General features: G+C 52.7%; 4 protein-coding genes and 1 non-coding gene across 5 annotated transcripts; 1 reads left to right on the top strand and 4 right to left on the bottom strand.

Annotated features, from left to right (window-relative positions):
- Positions 1-315: 315 nt before the first annotated feature.
- On the bottom strand, positions 316-1,149 carry M409DRAFT_16098 (uncharacterized protein; the record flags this gene model as incomplete). Its single annotated transcript, XM_033803492.1, has 1 exon — positions 316-1,149. One exon carries the CDS (start codon positions 1,147-1,149, stop codon positions 316-318), a length of 834 nt encoding a protein of 277 aa, XP_033674717.1.
- Positions 1,150-2,643: 1,494 nt separating this feature from the next.
- Positions 2,644-5,295, bottom strand: M409DRAFT_16099 (uncharacterized protein; the record flags this gene model as incomplete). The annotated part of the gene is made up of 1 exon (XM_033803493.1): positions 2,644-5,295. The coding sequence occupies one exon, from the start codon at positions 5,293-5,295 to the stop codon at positions 2,644-2,646; it is 2,652 nt and encodes an 883-aa protein (XP_033674718.1).
- Positions 5,296-6,211: 916 nt separating this feature from the next.
- On the top strand, positions 6,212-6,297 carry M409DRAFT_t2. Its single transcript has one exon. It is a non-coding gene; the product is annotated as a tRNA-Lys (tRNA).
- A 489-nt stretch (positions 6,298-6,786) lies between these two features.
- M409DRAFT_16100 (uncharacterized protein) lies at positions 6,787-8,036 on the bottom strand (the record flags this gene model as incomplete). The annotated part of the gene is made up of 3 exons (XM_033803494.1): positions 6,787-7,370; positions 7,422-7,809; positions 7,860-8,036. 3 exons carry the CDS (start codon positions 8,034-8,036, stop codon positions 6,787-6,789), a joined length of 1,149 nt encoding a protein of 382 aa, XP_033674719.1.
- Positions 8,037-8,753: 717 nt separating this feature from the next.
- Positions 8,754-9,571, bottom strand: M409DRAFT_62075 (uncharacterized protein; the record flags this gene model as incomplete). The annotated part of the gene is made up of 3 exons (XM_033815006.1): positions 8,754-8,990; positions 9,054-9,232; positions 9,307-9,571. The coding sequence occupies 3 exons, from the start codon at positions 9,569-9,571 to the stop codon at positions 8,754-8,756; spliced, it is 681 nt and encodes a 226-aa protein (XP_033674720.1).
- Positions 9,572-18,231: the final 8,660 nt, after the last annotated feature.

Genomic DNA, 18,231 nt, shown 5'->3' on the forward strand with positions numbered 1-18,231 from the left:
TGACTGCAGCTTCCAGATACTCACTCCTTCCTAATCCTCTTCATATGCCCCTGGCCTGTATTCCCCCGAATACCTGGAATATCAAAGGCAGATCGAAGGAAGCCGATTCTATTCCCTCGCGTATCTCGCGAGATAGGCCTCACAGTAGCACAAGGTGCCACGATGCTTACCTGCATGAAGCAACAAGCCAATGGCTCCTTGTCCATTCACTAATCCCAACAAGTGCAATCGTCATTGAATCTCTCATTCCATTCATCATCAAAAAATACAGCAGCAGCAGCAGCAGCAGCCCAAACCCAGTGCCACACCCCTGCATCACCGCCCCTCCCAAGCATTCTCAATCCCCAACCAATACCTCTCCTGATCCCCCGTCCACCTCTCCCTCCCATCCACCCTCCTGCGCTTGACCTCAAAATCCTGCCGCTCACAGACCTCCTCTGCATGACTCGGGCGATCCCACGCAAACATGATATCTCTTTCAGGAAAAATATAGCATTTCCTCGCGTCTGCGGGGAGGAGTTGGGGATCGTGGAGATCCCGTTGGACGTGGCTGCTGAGGGGTTCGGAGAACCAGAGGGTGAGGACTGAGGCTAGGCGCCAGATTATGGCGATTATGGTGAGGTAGATGAAGATTAGGAGGCGTTGGGGCGAGGCGATCAGTGTTGAGAGGTTGGGTGCGATGACGACTGGGACGGAATCCAGGACGATTGCTTTTACGCCTAGGGGTTGCTCTATTCGTGCTCGATAGGCCCTTAGTAGTCGACAAATCTGCGATGCGGCATCGTCGCCAAACAGGTGGATGAGAGTGTCTTGACTGCTCTGTATGGAGAGCTTTTCTTGGTCTCCAGTAAGCTCTGTCAGAGCATTTTCGACATGTCGTGGTGAGGTCCTCGAATGATGGAGTAAGACGACTTTTGTGGACGGATAAAGAGATGCGTAGCCTCCAGCGTAGTATTCGATCTGCTCACTTCGTGCTCCAGGCCAAAGTCCAAGCACGATTGTCTTTGGAGGCGATGATGCTTCAGGATGTGGTCGAAATGGCGGCGGTGTTGCTCTCGAGGTAGATGATCTTGGAGATAGAGTCCCACATTCCTTTTCGTAGTCTGAAGAAGATCCAGAGACGGTCCTCTGTTGTGATCGGGAATCCATGGCTTTAATGTCTTGTCCAAGATGTAGTAAGAGAGTCGATGTCGATAGCGGTGAGCCCAGTGTTTCAACGGATCCAGGTCGAAGAGTGTCGCTCGAGGTCCCAGCGAACACCAGTCGTTCTATATGCCCCAACCCGTTCCCTCATGCACCACCATCCAATGCGTCTCGCGCAACAGTCTCTCCTGCAGCTCGTCCTGTCACACTAGCAACACGTTCTCCGGACTCCGCACCAAACAGCTGGAAGATATGAGCTGCAGCCGACGAAACCTAGCACAAAAGCAGCATCCAAACTCTCCGAAGCATCTTGTTGGGGGGACACAACATCATGATATAATCGATCTTTGTTTTGGCTTTTGGCAGCCGCCCGTTTCGACCCCATCAGCCTCCTGTCATCCCACAATCACACAACGTTCACCTTTACTAACGGGCGCCACTGTATGCCACGCGGGTGGAGTAGTGGTGAAGCTTATTTGCCAACAACGGGTCGTCAAATGCCAATATTCGCATCTTCTCGCATAAAAGTCATTCATGATAAGTCAACAAACACGCCGCAGTAATGGAGGGCCGGGTCCGCACGTCGCAAGGCTCAAACTGGGAAAGCAAGCAGTTGCCCGGTACCAAACATGGACCGCATCACGAACCAGAACATCAGCGCCACGCGCAGGAGTAGAATGTCGATTGGTCAATTTTGTGGTCTTTTTCCAGCAGAGCTTGGTGGGATTCTTCTCCTGTTCACGCTTCCAGCTCAGGGTTGCTAGCGCAGGAGAACGCCACAAGTTCCTCATTGGGGATCCGTCTTTAGCATATCAGCAGCAGGAGTCTCTGTTGTCATCATCGAGTCGTGAACTCAGCTCATCGCCTTATCAGTCGCTCTCCAGCAGAGGTGTTCTCGAGAGCGTCGCGATCACTTGTTCTTGTCTATTGTTAGTTCTTCCAGACGTTCGTGGCTCTGGCCGAAAAAGCGGTACTCGGAAAGGAGGCCGTGGCGCCTGCCAAACAAGCTAAATTTTAAGCCTCCCATTTGACGATCCACTCTCTTGAGCGACAACGCAGCATTCATTAGTGCAGAATTTCCACACATGCAGCCTCTGCAGGGAACTTGGTCCTCTGGAGGCTCGAGCCAGTCGCTTTGTGGCAGACTTGGGCCATTGAGATAGGTTAGAATCGACGAGAATAGTGAAATGGAACAGATCGAAACAATAGCGTTGTGATGGTTCCACGCAGTGGCTGTTCGCGTTGCAACGCCCACGTTGTCGGCAACACGCTCACGCAATTTCCGTTTGCGCCTTCACAGCGTGAACGGCTCAGTGCCCAAAAGGGCTACTGCTGTGCATCGCTTCCACTTCTAGAACCATTTGATTGTCGTACAAAGACGCAATTCCCAAACGACGACGCAACAGTCTGAACCAGACGGCGTCGCATGTCCCGACCACCGACGCCTTCGCTATGATGCTCAGAAACTCCCAAACGTCCCTCATCAGATCATGCAAGTCATTAAATGTTCACTGGTCCCGGTCCTTTCTCAGCATGCGCCTTGGATAGCTGCGCTAGCATTCCCAAGACTCCTGTGTTGACACCATCCTTTGCATCCTCATTCTCGTCTTGATCGGTGTCGCTTTCAAGCTGCTTCACTCCAGGCGCATCGGCAAAGTCCTGCAGGTCACTATCCTGAGCCATAAGTCTGCTTTCCGAGACCCCTTGGACGGTAGTAGTCCTTCTGCCACTTTCATCGGACCGCTGAGCAATACCTCGTCTCGGAGCATTTAGCCCAGTCTGTCTCGGGGAGCGAAGCATAGATGATGAGGGTCGCTGGCGAGGATCCAGTAATGCAGACTTCCTTGCAGAAGGTGGGCTTGGGCGAGCTGATACGCCAGTTGGGCCAGGTTCTTCAGCAATGGAGGGCGGCGACATTACTGGAGGCCACATCGGAGGTGGTTGCCATCCTGGTCGGCGAGAAGTCTGGCGATAATGTAAGTAGTACTGCGCAAAGTTCTGCACGGACTGAGCCATCTTGTCATCCTTGACAGCGTAGTAGTCGTCACGAAGTCCATCTGGCTCGTTCAGCACAGCAGTGGCATCGTCGGCATTTGGATCCTTCTTGAAATTGAAGACGGCAAAGTTGCACTGATAACCCACGCCTTCGACGTGCACAGTCTGTTCTCTGAAGAAGTCGATGATTCGTTCGCACCTCTTTCCAGAATTGCGCCAGAGCAGCCATGGCGCTACAATGAGACTGAGAATCTCCTCCACGAAGATGAGCGGCCTCATCTGGAACATGGCCGAGAACTCTGCGCGCACTTCGTTGCTGTGTAGGCGATCCTTCCAATGCTTGGGCTGATAATGGACGTACATCAAAACTTCCTTCAGATGCAACACAGGATCGTGCACCTCGTTCTCGTCCGGCACCGAGCCATGGGCAAAGGCGAAAATGGCGCCGGTGACTGCGATCCAGAAGAAAGCGGTCCGGCCTGGCGTCACCTCAAATGCCAAGAACATTTCTGAATCGATCAAAGTCCCCAAGGTCAGCACGGCAGCAATAGCGCCGCTCACAAATGCAATGAACCGGGAGATTTGGTCCATCTTGTCCTTTGGAAATTGTTTGAGATAGTCGTTCGCGAAGGGATGTGCTTGTCGAAGGCGTCGTCGAAAGAGGTGTTCCAGCTCGTTGAACTCTCGAATCTTCCACTCCGCGTAAGGTGTGAAGGTCCTGGAACTTGCTCGAGACGGATTTTTGGTGAACTCGGTGTAATATCGGAAGAAGTACATGATGCAGAATCGAAGGATGTTGAACGGCGCGACGATAACACTGGTAACTGCGGCGAAGCGAAGTCGCGTCCTCAGAGCTTCGACCAGAGCACTGCGGTTCTTGACATCCAGACAGAATGGCCTGATACTGCCTTGTTCGTCAAAGATGAAGTTGGTGAAGCAGAAGTCTATGCACCATTCCAGACTCTTGGAGTAGAACTGACGAGCGCCAATGAAAGGTAGCGGTAGGGTGAAGTCGAAGATAACCTTGTTGTAGAACGCAACGTAATAGTTCGCCTGGCGCATCAGTCGATTCGAAATGCTCTCGGCGCTGAGCCTCTGCTGTGGCTCCTTGTAGTCAAGATACTTCCTCACTTGAGCGGATGGGTTGGCTGTGGCGATGTTCGCATTCTGCACCCTGATCAGGCCGTCAACCACGCGTACCCAAGACTCAGTCTGAATGTCATCGTCACTAATGCCTAGGACGTGATGGAAGAAGTTGTGCATGCGGAAGAGACGCCTCGTTTCGCCAATATAGCGGATTATCTGGGAAAGCCAGTACACAATGAAGAAGAAGAGGGCGGCACTCTTCAGCCACGATGCCTTAGACATGCACTTGGGAATCATCACCTCCGACGTTGTCTTGCTGGTGGGGATCTTGGAGTAGTCGATGCAGGTCGTCAGAAACATGGCGAAGCTGAAGACGAAAAGCTCTGTGGCCAGACTGAGCACACGAGAGAGCATTATAGACCAAACACCATGGCCAACGTAGTAGTCGTACACCTCAAGTAAAAACGCATCGAGGTTGGTAGCATTGGTGTAGAGCCAAAGAGCCTCCGTTTGAGGGTCAGTTCGCGTGCCTGGTACAGGTGTAGGAGTAGCTGCCGGAGGTTGAGAAGGTCGGGAACTGTGTCGAGTTGTGGGTCTTGTTGCTCGAGCTGCTGGAGACGGGTGCAGGCCCTGTTGCTCTTGCATCGCTTTCCACTGTGCATCTGCTCGAGCAAGCTTGTTCTCCATGCGAGAGGCACCTGTGGCGGGACGACTGGACTGACGCTTGCTCTTAGGCTCCAGCAGAAGTGATTCTGGAACATCGTCGTCCTCCTCTGCAGTTCTCTTTGAATTCGATGCCTCTGCTCTTGGTCTTGAATGTCTTGCAGCTGGCAATGCCAACATCTCCGGGCTTTGGCCTGGATCAGTGGAGGTGTCTTGTGTTGCATCGTAGAGGAAAGCTTCTGGGTTGTCGTCTTCGTCGTGGAAGGCCTCATTGTAGGTGGTCGGTTGCTGAGACTCTAGATCGCTTTGTCGTGCAGCATCCCGCCGCAGCCCTTCTATTACTGAAACATCGCCCTCAGCAACGGGCAGAAAGCGAGACAAGACTCGCGAAGACATAACGTTCTCCATGCTGGACGGTAGTCGACTTTAGGTCGAGATCGATCGTTAGGCGGCGCAGGCGATTTATGGTTGGTCAAGAGGCCAGCATTCGCTGGTAGGTTCCATGTCTCGCGAGCATGAAGCAACGACAAACAAGGATGAGGGTGTGTAGAGTGCTTGGTCTGGGTGAAAGGGAGAGAAAGAGTCAGGCGTAGAGAGGCATGTGATGGTCGTGTGCGAGTGACGTGCCACGCGTGGGTGAGCTGTTGGGAAGGTGGACCGAGCCGCGGGCTGCTGGCCCGTGCTCACTCCAGCTGGCATCAGCGAGGGGCTCGGGGCATTCGACTGGTACTACTTCACGTACACAAAATAATAACGCTGCAGAAACGACCAGCAAGTTCATCTTGTATTGAATGATCCACCCACTTGTTCTACAGGCGACTTTTGACGTTCCCACAGGACGAGCTCGGAACTTGGAACGCACTGTCCCGTATGCTGTGCGCCGAAATAGCCCCAGGACAAAGATATAAACCGCTTGCAGGCCAGCCACCCCGCTGGATAACTTCATGGCGCTGCAAGTATCCGCCTCTTGATCGATTGAAGTACTTGATGCCTGGAAGGGCTTGAGGGTGGACGGCCACTCGAAGGGATTGCCTGATTCGAAGCATAGCCAGGAAGGCCGATGGAAAGCTGGGGGGTATCAGTCCTCTACCCTCCGACGCTGAACGATGTAGAAACCAAGGAAACGATCCACAGGCTCCAACAAGACGGTTGACGCCAGGCTGCTGCAGCGTTGTCCTTCAAGAGGCGGCCATTCGAATGCTGTAAGAAGGCGGACCGTGCTGCCGCCGCCCAACTCCTCGGCTCATATCCGGCGCTAGCAAAAATGAGTCTTCACATACTGAAAGAAATTTCGTGCCTTCAACAATCACCGCCTGATCAGCGTGCCGGGGTAGCTCAATCGGTAGAGCGTGTGGCTCTTACGCAGCAAAGAATACCTCAAGGTCGCGGGTTCGAGCCCCGCCTTCGGCTCTTCCTTTCCATCAAAAAAGGCTCTATCATATGATAGAATCTAGGCTCGATTTTTTTACCTTTTGGTTGGGCTTTGGATGAACTTCTTAGGCTTGGGAGAGCTGGATGGGCTGGAGGATTTTTGTGTCTTTTGGTGGAAGACTAAGACGGTACGTTGATCAGGTGGGTTATGCATGCTTTATCGTTTGTTTGTTGGGCGTAGGTGTAGTATTGCATTTTTGCTTGGGAGCCTTGCGAGGCTTGGCACCAACGCGGCTAGTGCGGCTAGCGCGGATCGAGAACCAGTACATGTACATGCAGTCCACGACAACACCTCTTACTCGCTACACCCAAAACACGAATGGTATGACAAGCACGGTCATGATTGACACATTGCACTTGGGCGCAGAGTCAAAGGAACAGGAAGAAAGAGGAAGTTTGTTTGCCGACTATTAATTCTTTACACAATCAACGACTGAGTGCTGGCACTGGATCTGGAGAGAAAGCTACTCAGGCCTGGATCTCAACGGACGTAACAGCCTTCTGCCCAGCCTTGGGGTTGTATGGCAGTTGAATCGCAGGAATAGGCGCCGGAACCTCAGACAAACTCGAAGGCTCAATGTAATCCTTGAAGCCATTGACCCTCAAACGTAGCTTCCTGCTCTCGGCATACACAACTCTACGCATCCGGTTCGTGCTACCAAGGGGCTGATGAACCTTCAGACCGTGCCAGGAGTTGCAAGTGATGCGATCGTCCCACCAGACGCGGAACTCAGGAAGCCAGGAGTCTTGTGGCTCGAATTCGAGATGAGCGACCTCTTCGAACGGGTACTTCTTCTCATCCCACTCCACGCCAATGTCATCTACGGGTTGCTCGTCCAGATTCTGAAGCAGCTGTGCGCAGAAAGAGTAGGTGACTTTGTGGTTCTGGTGGAAGGCACGCGTGTGCTGGGAGAGGATGTTGATCGGGTCGTCGTCTTTGATGAGCTCTTCCTCGAGCTTCTTCTGCTCCGCGCTCTTGGGGAATACTCCTAGCTTGGCCACGTTGTCGCCATAGCGGTAGGCAGATTGAGACCACTGGGGCATGGCAACCACTGCAAGCAAGCGTCAGCATCCGCACACCACATCCGTCCAACTGCACTCACTGTGTTGCTTGGGCAGCTTCGCCGGCATGGTCGCAACCTCAGCATCCTTCCTTTGGCCCAACTCCTCCGCAAACTTGGGAATATCATTCCAATTCCTCTCCAACGAATCGGAAATCTCACAAGTATCCTTTGGCGTTCTCAGCTCCAGGACAGGGTAGTTGTTGAACGTCCAATCCTGAGTCTTCTTGTCCTCACCCCAGATCTTCTCACCCTCAACTCCAAAGATCTTGATGCCGATGCCACGAGGCTGGGGCACGTTGTCGGGGATGAGCTTGGGCGTGAGCGACGAGTAGCGCATGATGCAGTCGTAGGTCCCGGGTTTTGCAAACATGCCTTGAGCGAGGTGAGGTGGGAGTTTGTCGTGCACCACGAATTTACCGATAACACACTGCCATCTCTGTTAGTTGCTGGTCGTTTGAATGAATGGTCGTCGCCTACTCCTTGAGTCTTCAAGTGAGTTCCTCGCAAGCAATGATGATGCTCGTTGAAGTTCATCATTTGCATCCTGTTGAATTGGTTCGAAACCTCCCAGATCTTCTCCTTCTCACCCGGCTGCTCTACTTCCACTCCCTCTGCATCCCATCGGATGTACTTGTCTTGTCCGATTGAACCCATGATGGAATATCAACTCTTCTTGTTGAATTTGTTTTCTTCCGAACAATCTCAAGTGATCAATTCTCTCGCCTCACCTTTTAACAAAGTGGAAAAGAAAGCTACAAAATCTTTAACGCACATACTCGTCAACGACATCCTTTAAACGGACGGAGCTGCCCTCCCTCCGCCCTCATCATGCACAATGAGGACCAAAAGCTCCATCTCGCCGACGGACCGCGTCCACCAGTCCCCATTGAGTGATCTTCACAACAACACTCGCTGGCCGTCGACGCGGAAAGGGGATCTCCCATTGCGGGGTGCATCAGGTGGCTAGCAACGAGGGGCACGAGGTGAGGTCTAGAACCTTGTTGCACAGAACATGGCTATTGGTCGAGAGATCTCTTGGTGATGCTGGGTGAGATAGTGCCTGGTAAGATGATTTGGAAGAGCTTCCCGGGGTCCGGGCTTGCGTTGTCAGGGCAGGATAGATGGCAGGTGTTGACTTCTTGGCGATTGTGAGGCTCAGTTGATCGTCGTCACAGGCTTGTGTGGAGGAGGGGAAAGGTGAAGTTTGAGTTTGGGAGCTATATCACTCGGGTAATCTTTTAATAGGCAGGTATGATTGGATGGGACTAGATACATTGCACTGCTCGCTGCCCACATCCTCGTCTGCCAGTTGTGATACAAATTACATGTGATGACCCCAATGATGCTTCAGGCCGATGCAAAACAACCCTCTCACAAAGCATAAAACGACGCATTGACCGAAGTGCTCATGTTCACGTTCTCTGGCTGATACCGAAACACATCGCCACCAACCTCCTCCCATGCCTCCGTCTCTACGCCCACCATGTTCTGGTCGCTGTTGTCGTCCTCGTCGTCCTGGTCGTCGTCGTCGAAGTCGATTCTGGGAGCCTTCGAATGGGTTGATCTGGCGTTGGTGTAACCCTCGCTGAGATGGATCGGGATCAGCTTCTAATATCCCAGGGCCTGTGCGTAGTCCAGTGCCTTGTGGTGGGCGTTCTTGGCTGCTCCGACTCTCAGGGCTGAGCGATTCTCGTCCTTCGTCTTCTGCAGAAGGACCCACTCCAGTGGCTTGGTCTTGACGTGAGAGATGGCACCGAGTTCTTTGATGAGACCAGAAATCGCCTGGAAGCGTTGGAAGCGAGCTTCGAAAGTGACAGATGCAGTGTATTGGCGTGGTGGGCGGCTCTTGCCTTTGGTGTGGTCTAGGGGAAAGACGTCAGCGTTGAGCTCAAAGTCTGAGGCCTGGTGTTTGGGATGAGCTTACCGTACGGCATCTGGCTAGTCTCACTCAAGGACGTGCGACTCCAGTGATCAACTGCGGCTTGGAGCTTCGACTCATCAGAGATGCTCTTTGGAGAGAGCTTGCGAAGCAGTGCTTCGACATTCTTGGCCGTCGAAAGCACTGCATCGAACGAGGTCTGCTTGTTGACGTCGGTGGTGCAAACGTCGATGCGCAGGATAGCTCGCTCTGCTGGGAGGGAGAGACTCGCCTCACCATGCAGCGTGATCTCGAACTTGTCGGTAGCCATTGCGTTGTTGAGGGTGGGAATGGGGGTTTCTGAAGTTTGCAGTTCCCATGTTCAGCGGTCTGGAGAGACTACTCTTATAGACCGATCCCTCACCAAGCAGGATGTTTGCTTGAGATGTTTGCTGCAGCGGCGTCCTGATGCAGCATCGACAGCTTCACTGGAAAGCTGCAACTCTGGCCATGGTATTGAGCGGTGAACAATGAGACATGACGGACGTTTTGCAAGGTTGCCGTTGATGCCTGGGGCTCAGTGCATGAGTCAAAGACCTTCCATAGGACGCCTTCAACCCCAAGGCCAGTCGTTGGACGCAGTTGGGACAAGCGTAATGTGGCCATCCCCTCTGCAGTAGAAAGTCCCGCTTCGGAAACTTGCAAGCTTCGTTCGAATAAACTCGTCCAACCGTTCTGACGCAATGAACTGTCGGTTGTTCCATGGAACAGGTCCAAACGAAGTAGCTGGGGCGAAGCTCCCATCTGACTCATAGTCGAGCCTGGTTGCAGAATCTGGTGCAGGGGGTGGGCCTTCAATCCTCAATTGATCAGTATGCCGGTCAACAAGGATCCAGCGAATGATCTCTGGGTATGCTGCGGCTTCCCGAACGGCACTGAAAAGCTCTCCGTCCTTCACATACATCAAAAGAGCATTTCGTCGGACCAGCAACCGAGCAATGCGGAATCTTCCGTATCGACATGCCGTCATCAAAGGTGTGCCATGGTCGCTTGATTCCATGTTGATGAAAGCGCCGGCTTTCAGCAGACGGAGAACGCCCCTGTGATCGCCCTTGAGGACCATATGATGCAGAGAAGTCAATCGACCGCTGTAGACGTCAACTGTACGCTGGTATGTGAGATTCTTGAATAGGGCTTCAGGAGTCATCAATTTGATCACTCTTCGACGCCACATGCGTGCGTACGGCAAGCCGACGTCGAAAAGGTAGTTGTCATTGTCCAAGTCGATTCCCAGGTTCAATGCGAAAGTGCGGCCTGATAGTCCCCCGTTCCAAGCGATAGGCATGTATTGAAGCGACTTCACAATGGATTTGGATGAGAGGTCGTACTTGTTGATAATGTTTCGAGCCACATCCAAGTTTCCGCCTCGAATCGCTTCTGTGATGACCGATGGGCTTCGAGTGTCTTCGAGACCTAGGTGTGCTCCTCGTTCAATCAACAAATCCAGAATCTCATCACGACCGGCCCATGCAGCCCATAGCAGCGGAGACCTCATGTCGTCGTCTCTTGCGTTCGGATTGGCGCCAAGTTCGAGGAGCTTTACGACCACGTCCTCCAGATCCATGTCTGCTGCGACATGCAGTGCAGTGACAAGCCCATTGTCCATGAATGTGAGGTCGACGCCAGCTGAAAGCAGCTCCAAAGCGATTTCTGGTTCGTCTGCTCGGATTGCAGCGAAGAGCGGATGAGACTTGAAGACGAGGTTCGACGATTTCGGCTTGAGGTGTCCCCTCTTAATTAGCTCTTTGATGGCAGATAGATTGCCCTCGTGAGCTGCAGTCACAAGCATCTCGTGTGCGAGTATGTCCCTGGCATGTCCCTCCTCTTGGCCGTCCAAGAGCTTCGTTAGGAGGCTAAGGTGTTCAGCTTTCCTCGAGGCAACTTGGCCAGCTGTATACGGGTTGACAGAATGCTTGGCGCAAGTCGTCCCTTTGGTTGAGACCTTTTTGTCAAGCAGATAGCTTGCAATGCTGATCTTGCCAAGGAACATGGCCTCCAGCAAAGGAGTGCAACTGCACTCTGCGTAAGGCAAGCTGAAGTCGACTCCACTTTCGCATAATCTTTGAACGGTGTCAAGCTCACCCTTGTCGATAATTTCCATGATGTACGGAGGGCTAAACTGACTCTTTACCGCGCTTGGTCGCTGTGGAGTGCTGGGCTTGATGGGAATCTCTGCACTTATGGGACGCAAGAGATTGGCTCGAGACTGATGTGAGCCAAGTATCTGTATTGCTGCTTGATTCCCGTAAGCGACAGCATGGTCCATTGGAGAGCGTTGCAGTCGATCTAGCGCTTGGTCATTACAGCCTGCTTCGAGAAGTAAGTGGATGACCGAAAGCTGGCTGAAGACAACGGCGATGTGCAAGCAGGAAAGGTTCTCAATCGGGTCGATGTCGTCCGGGTCGAACCCGTGCTGGAGCAGTAGACGCACTATATCTACTTGGCCGTAGTACGAAGCCCACCACAGTGGCGAGGCCTTGTCGGTTGCCTTGGCATCTTCGGCCGGCGTCTCGCTGTTCTCAAGCAGCAAACGCACGAGTTCGACATTGCCAGCTTCGGCCGCAAGGTGCAAAGGGCCAGAAAGCAGAGGAGCTCCACCGAAGACAGATACATGCGCATCACCAGAAAAGTACCGCTTCGCCGAGAAGTCGTTCTTAGCTCCTGAATCAAGCAGGAGACGCACGGCTGGGAGAGATCCACCCCAGCATGCCTTGGCCAGCGCTGTACCTCCGGTATCATCACAGATGTTGACATCCGCGCCAGCAGCAAGTAAGATCTCCATTTCATCCAGCGATCCTGTACAAGCGCTTGACATCAGAGCTGTCTCCGAGTACGAATCTGAGCGAGCGTCCACGTCAATGCCGGCGCGGAGGAGTGCTCTCAGAACATCTGCGTGCGACTTTCGTCCTCTCGTCGACGTTGCCAGATGTAATAGTGTGTCTCCGTTAATGTTCCGCTGCTTAACCGATTTCGTCGCCTTCAGTGCCATCTCAATCACTTTTGGAGAGCAACCTTGGCGGCACATCAGTTGTATCGGGGTCCACGGGAGGTCGAAAACGCCTTTCTCATCCACGTCAGCACCGAGCTCGAGGAGTCGAATGATCGTTTTTTCATGATGGAGCATGGCAGCGATCCCCAAAGCCGACATGCCGCGGAACTTGAGCCCTTTGACGTGTTCTGGAGTACACCGTTGCAAGACCCTGTAGAGACATTCCACTGCAGCGTGGTTGATGACACTGATGTCGAAGCTGTCTGGATATGTCCGGAAGCAGTTGCTCAGTAGTATCTCTGTTGCCATACGTCCATCCTTGTCTTTGTCGGACAAATCGTGGAGGTGGTTCAGCAGGACTGTCAAGGTATTCGGTTAGCTAGCCATGGTAAACACATCAATCCTTCGCACTTACTGTCAACGCACTCACAAAAGACCCTGCAGAACTTGCAGCGCTCAGACTTGGGGTGGAACCCTGTTGTCGCAACAATGTGACAAAGGAGGTGCAAGGCAGTTGTTTGATCGTTACGAGCCTGCGACACGTCACATCCGTGAGCCTCGAGCATGTTCATGGCATCTCCAAAGGAGTCGGCAGCGGTCTTTGCACGGTCGTCGGGGTGAGAGTCGTGGAGCGAGGCCAGGCCTTGGACGCAGTAATGGATGGGCGTTGAGCCGTCCTTGAAAGCAAGCGAGGCGGCAACACCGGACTCTAGCAGGTATTCCAACGCGACATTGTCCCATCCACTGCCTTGAGCAGCATATGCAACTTCGTTCCTTCCGTCCTCGGTCAGTTGGCCTTCCTTGGGGTGATATTCACGCAAGAGCTTCAGCGAATCCAGGCAGCCACCACGAGATGCAATATGCACAGCCATGGCACCACGTTTGTCTGGAATCATCTTCAGCTCATCGAACTTTGATGGGTCAATAGTAGCGCGCAGCTCTTCAATGCGATCTTTCGTGTCGTAGAGAGCCGCAGCATGCAGCAGCGTTTCTCCACCGAAATCCTGTTGCATGAGGTCCATCCCTTTTGATAGCAGCAGGTCCAGGACTGCCTTGCATTTACCGTCGCCAGATGATCTTTTGATAGCCGCCCATCCGTGAAGGCCAGTGCTCTGGTTCTGATCCAATTTGTTCACATCCGCACCATGGTCGATCAGGGACTGAATCACCTCCACCGAAACTACATAATCCAGCTGTTTGTAGATTCCGCTTCGACAGGATTCCACAAACAGAGCCGTGTGCAGTGGGGTTGCACCTCGCTGATCGATGGCATCAGCGAGAACTTTGTAGTCCAACAGTCTGTTGACAACACGGGATGCGCCCCTATAAGCGGCTACATGAAGGTATCCATGCGACGGGTCGGCCAGGATTTTGTCCAGCTTGGTGGCATCCACCGCTATGAGAGACTCCAACATCTCAAGGTCGTCGTTTTCGCATGCCCATCGAAGGCATTGTTCGACGTCCGAGGCAGTGAGCCCTTGACGATGACTCTGAGGCATCCTCGAACTGGGTTGAGGGGCGGACTGACCTGCAGGACGGAATTTTGACTTCATCATTTCGAGCAACCCGATGTCTTCGTCTGACACTGTTTGAGCGCTCAGTAGCTCCAGCAGTTCTGCCTTGTCCGCGTCGTTCTCGAAATTACGTTGAAAGAGTCCACGCATAGTATGGCGTTCAAGGCGAGCTCCCGCGTTGAACAGCAGCTTCGTGACTCGTAGATTCGTGATTCGACTGGCAAAACAAGCTGGAGTGCAGTGAGCTTCTTCAGAAACATCGCAGATGTTCTCAAGGAGGAAAGGATCATTGACGTCCGCGCCATGTTCAAGCAGGGTTTGCACAGTGTTCTCCAATGACTCGTCCACGGATGCCTCATTGATCCAGTTGATGGTCTGCCGCCGGTCCATAATCAATCCCAGGAGTTCCGTACCTCCAAGTGCGCAATGAAGAGGAGTCCCGAGTGGACATCGCTCATTAGCATCGTATCCTTGAGAGAGGATGCGTCGGAGAAGCCTTTGCATAGCGAGCATAGCGGCTACGTGCTGGGGTTTGGCGAATGTGGCGATTCCTTTGAGTCTTGCGTAAACATGTTCGTCCCACTGCGCAAAGCCCGAGTTGGTATATTCTAAGACGGAATTGTCAGTATTGTCACTCAGCTTTCAATGGTGTCTTGCTCACCTTGGACTGTGAAGGTGTACTTCCACGTAGTAAAGTTGTGCGGCAGAGAGCAGAAGAATTGGACTGCAAGATCCTCCACCTCTGAACATTTCGAGTGTAAAACATAGCTGTCGAATCTCCATGCAGCGAAGCTGTAGAACGGGTTGTTCTTGGAGAGTTCTCTGTATTGCTGCGGCTGTTGCACATCTGCCATGGCGAACTGCGGAAAGCTCATGTATCGTAGACAGGTCACCGCCTTATACTCATTTACGCCAGTGATCTCACAGTAGAAGCGATTGAGTTGCGGGTCGTCTTTGATCCTTTGAGAGCCTTCCAGTAGTTAGTAGCTGTAATAGACCACGCCGAGCTTACAAGGGGGAAACACGTACCGAGATATTCTTTCACGGTGAAGTGCGCAAGTTCGAGACTCTCGTCAGCACCGGCGCGGACCAGGCTACTACACGTCAACAAGATGTCTTGGTCATCTGGTCGCGACTCGGGGTCGATGAAATCGGTGTCGGATTCGACACAGACTGCCTCCACCAGGATATCGCTTCGAAGGCTTCCGGTGAAGAGCCAATTTAGCACACGCTGGACCAGATTGCAATTTTCTTCGCCTGCGGCGCAAACTCGTTCTAGTATACGATCATAAGTCGTGTAAAGATCTGGAGGTAACTGCTGCAACGCCTTCCGTCTCGCAGCGTCGCTCGGCAAACTGGACAGAGTGTCCATTTGACAAGCCACCCATCGGAACATACCCTCAGCTCCATTGATAAGGCGATCCAGGATATCATCTTTGAGGGCTGTGCTCTTGATACGCAGTGTTCCTCTTTTCGATCTTTCTTCGATTTCAGCGGATACATAGAGCCGTAGGTCCTCGTTTCTGGCGGCAATAGAGAGTTTCTCGAAGTCGTGAAAGTGCGGTCGGATTGTCTGCTCGTCTCGGCTCACGACAAGAAGTCTGAGTTGCGGACATTGAGACACAAGATCAGCAAGTGCAATGGCAACGTTGCTAGGATCGTAGCACTCCTCCACACCGTCGACTATCACTGCAACCTGATCGAAATAAGCAAAGCATCGTGACAATAGCTGGCTGAGATCCGCCTCGCTCGGCAGCGAGCTCTTGGGAGATTGATCGGGGTCCGGCCGATACACCTTCGCCAACTCCTCGAAACAACCCTCGTTCTGTCGTCCTAGCTGACCAGCCAGACATGCGAACATTTTTTGGAGCTTTTGACTGTCCGGTACTTTGTAGTCGCAGTAGTAGTACGCCACGCCGTATTGCGGGTCAACGTACTGCATGGTCTCTTCGATAGAAGCGGCAGCGAGGACTGTTTTCCCGGCTCCTGGTATGCCATACATCCAAAGCTTAGAGTTGCGAGACTGCAGCCATGACGTGAACTCTGGCCCCTGGGTAAACCAAAGGTTTGTGCCAGGATGGCGCAATTGGGTGTTCTTTCCGTGGGGTTCTTCCATGTCAAAGGTTCCGAAGTACTTCAATACACAGTGCCGTTCTTCGTTCAGGTGGATGCGTGTGATGTCCGCCAGCGCTTTTCGAACATCTTCGACACCTCGAGCGATGGTGGCCTGGGTCGCTCGTGAATCCGTTATGCTCTGGAGCGAGTCCAGTGAGACAGAGAGGTCGAATGCAGTCTTATAGCGCTCCAGCTCCGACATGATCTTTTGAGTCTCGGGTTCTGTGATTGGCCACCTGAGTATTCTGAGTATCCTCGTCGCCGTCGAGATGCCATTTTCATCAGGGTTCGCCTTGACAAGTTTATCGCGGACGCCTGTGAGTGTCTTTTGGCAGTCTTGAATGACATCGGAAGATACTAGAGCCTGTAGGCTTCCTTTTGGAATTTGACCTGCTATGGTTTTCAGTCCATTGAGGATACCCAGAAGAAACTGTACTTCTCGCAGCAGCTTCTGAGAGTCCTTTCCGGCATTTTTGCACGCTCTGGTTGTCCTAGCCGTCCGATCGATGACCACATCCGCAAGCGTTATTAGGCCCGCAATACCAGCAGCGACATCCAGTCCAGTTGCCATCAGGGCAAAGAGGCTGAGATCATTTGGTCGTACGAGGCCCGACTACCAGATGTGGGCAACTTGTTAAAATTGCAGCTTTGAGATAACGAATTGTAGATGGGAGAACGTGAGGCAGCTCGACACATGTCGAGACAGATAGCGATGGTTGCTGTTGCGCCCAGAGCTGAGTCAATGGACAGGCGGCTGGGGCATGGCTCAGCCTCATGGGGCGCGGATAGTGTAGTGAATTAGCTTGACTGGGCAGGTCTACTGGCGAGGAGGGCTTGGCAAGCGCTTTCCCCCATTCTTACATTGCTGTGATCGTCGCATGTGGCCCAGCCACTCAAGGACATTATTTAGTGCACACGTCGTCGCACCGCGGTTTCTCATCGATGAAGGATCTCATGAACTGGCGCTCTCATGGTACTGTTTCGAGATAGACGAATTGCACAGCCAGCGCGGGGCCGCACAGTCGACGGTCGACCATTGGCCTGCATCTGCATGGTGGCGGCTGCAGCGTCGCTCGAGGGGGCCTCGCCTAAAACTGGGAGCTGAAGAGGGGGGGTGTCATGTGATGAAAGGGTGCGAAATACGAAACTGAAAGGACTCGTCAGGCCTCATAGTATAATACTGCAAGTATGGACAGACTCATACAAGGATTTCAAGTTGTGTTGAAGAGGTGAAGTTGACGGAGCATCGGAAGCAGTCTCGTCTGAGCCAAGAAAAGCGGGATTTGACTTAGTCACCAACCCCGAAACTCTATACCGATCCCGGAACTCTAAACCTGAAATGAATGACCGTCGTGCCAAGACAAACATGAGCTAGCGTCGTTTCTCAGCCAATGAGAGGTCTTGAAAATCCAGCCGGCGAACATCACGCTGGAACCTGATGAACATCTGAAGTGAGATCATGAATCAATACACGCACTCCTCTTTCAACTGGAAGCATATTGACTGCTCTCTTCGTCTCTCCACAGGTTGAAAGCGGCCGGGCTCATAGATCTTGTAGCTGGAATTGTTGTAGAAGCCTTGCGAGTAATGGAGAGAAATGCCTTCCGTTAAGGACGGTGCTACAATAGGTAGCGTCTTGTAGTCTGGCTCTATGACCGGCTGCCGCTCATTTAACGTCCTATAACAGCATCGTGAACATCGGAAACTGAACGTGAATCGCTCGTGACTGAGCCAATTTGATTGAGTTCGGCCCAGTTTGATGGCAACATTGATTCAGGAGGATAGTTTATCCGTCTTGGCGCCGATCGACGTAACCCGCTCCTGCCGGCTATTCTCTCTGCCTCCGATTCTACCTTGATCTTGCCCAGATGCTTCGACTTCTGTGGTGCAACGAGGGCGATGCCTGGCAACGGAGTCGAGAAGACAAGGCGCTCTCGGATCACTGCAGCCTGTGCTGTATGTCGACAGAAGCGCCAAAAATGCAGCGGCGAAAAGTACACAAACAACGCTCTTCCATCATGAATGCATACTAATGTGAAGTCGCTAGACCAGTCTGTGACCAATGCCGGCTGCATAAAGAAGAGTGTTGGTGGAGCGATCAGAAGAAACGGCATGATATCCAACTCATAGAGCAAGTTCGCGTCTAACCATTTTCATAGTGGGCCCGCCAAGGACTACTTAAGATCCCTCCAAGATCGTCTACAGGAGACAGAGGCTCTATTACTCGGCGCCCTCAATCGCTTACCCGACAGTGAGCTATCGGCTGCTTTGCAGCAGGATAAAGGTACAAGCCACCAGACCTGGACGAGTTCA

This window comes from Zasmidium cellare (assembly GCF_010093935.1).
Source record: "Zasmidium cellare ATCC 36951 unplaced genomic scaffold M409scaffold_1, whole genome shotgun sequence".
NCBI lineage: Eukaryota > Fungi > Ascomycota > Dothideomycetes > Mycosphaerellales > Mycosphaerellaceae > Zasmidium > Zasmidium cellare.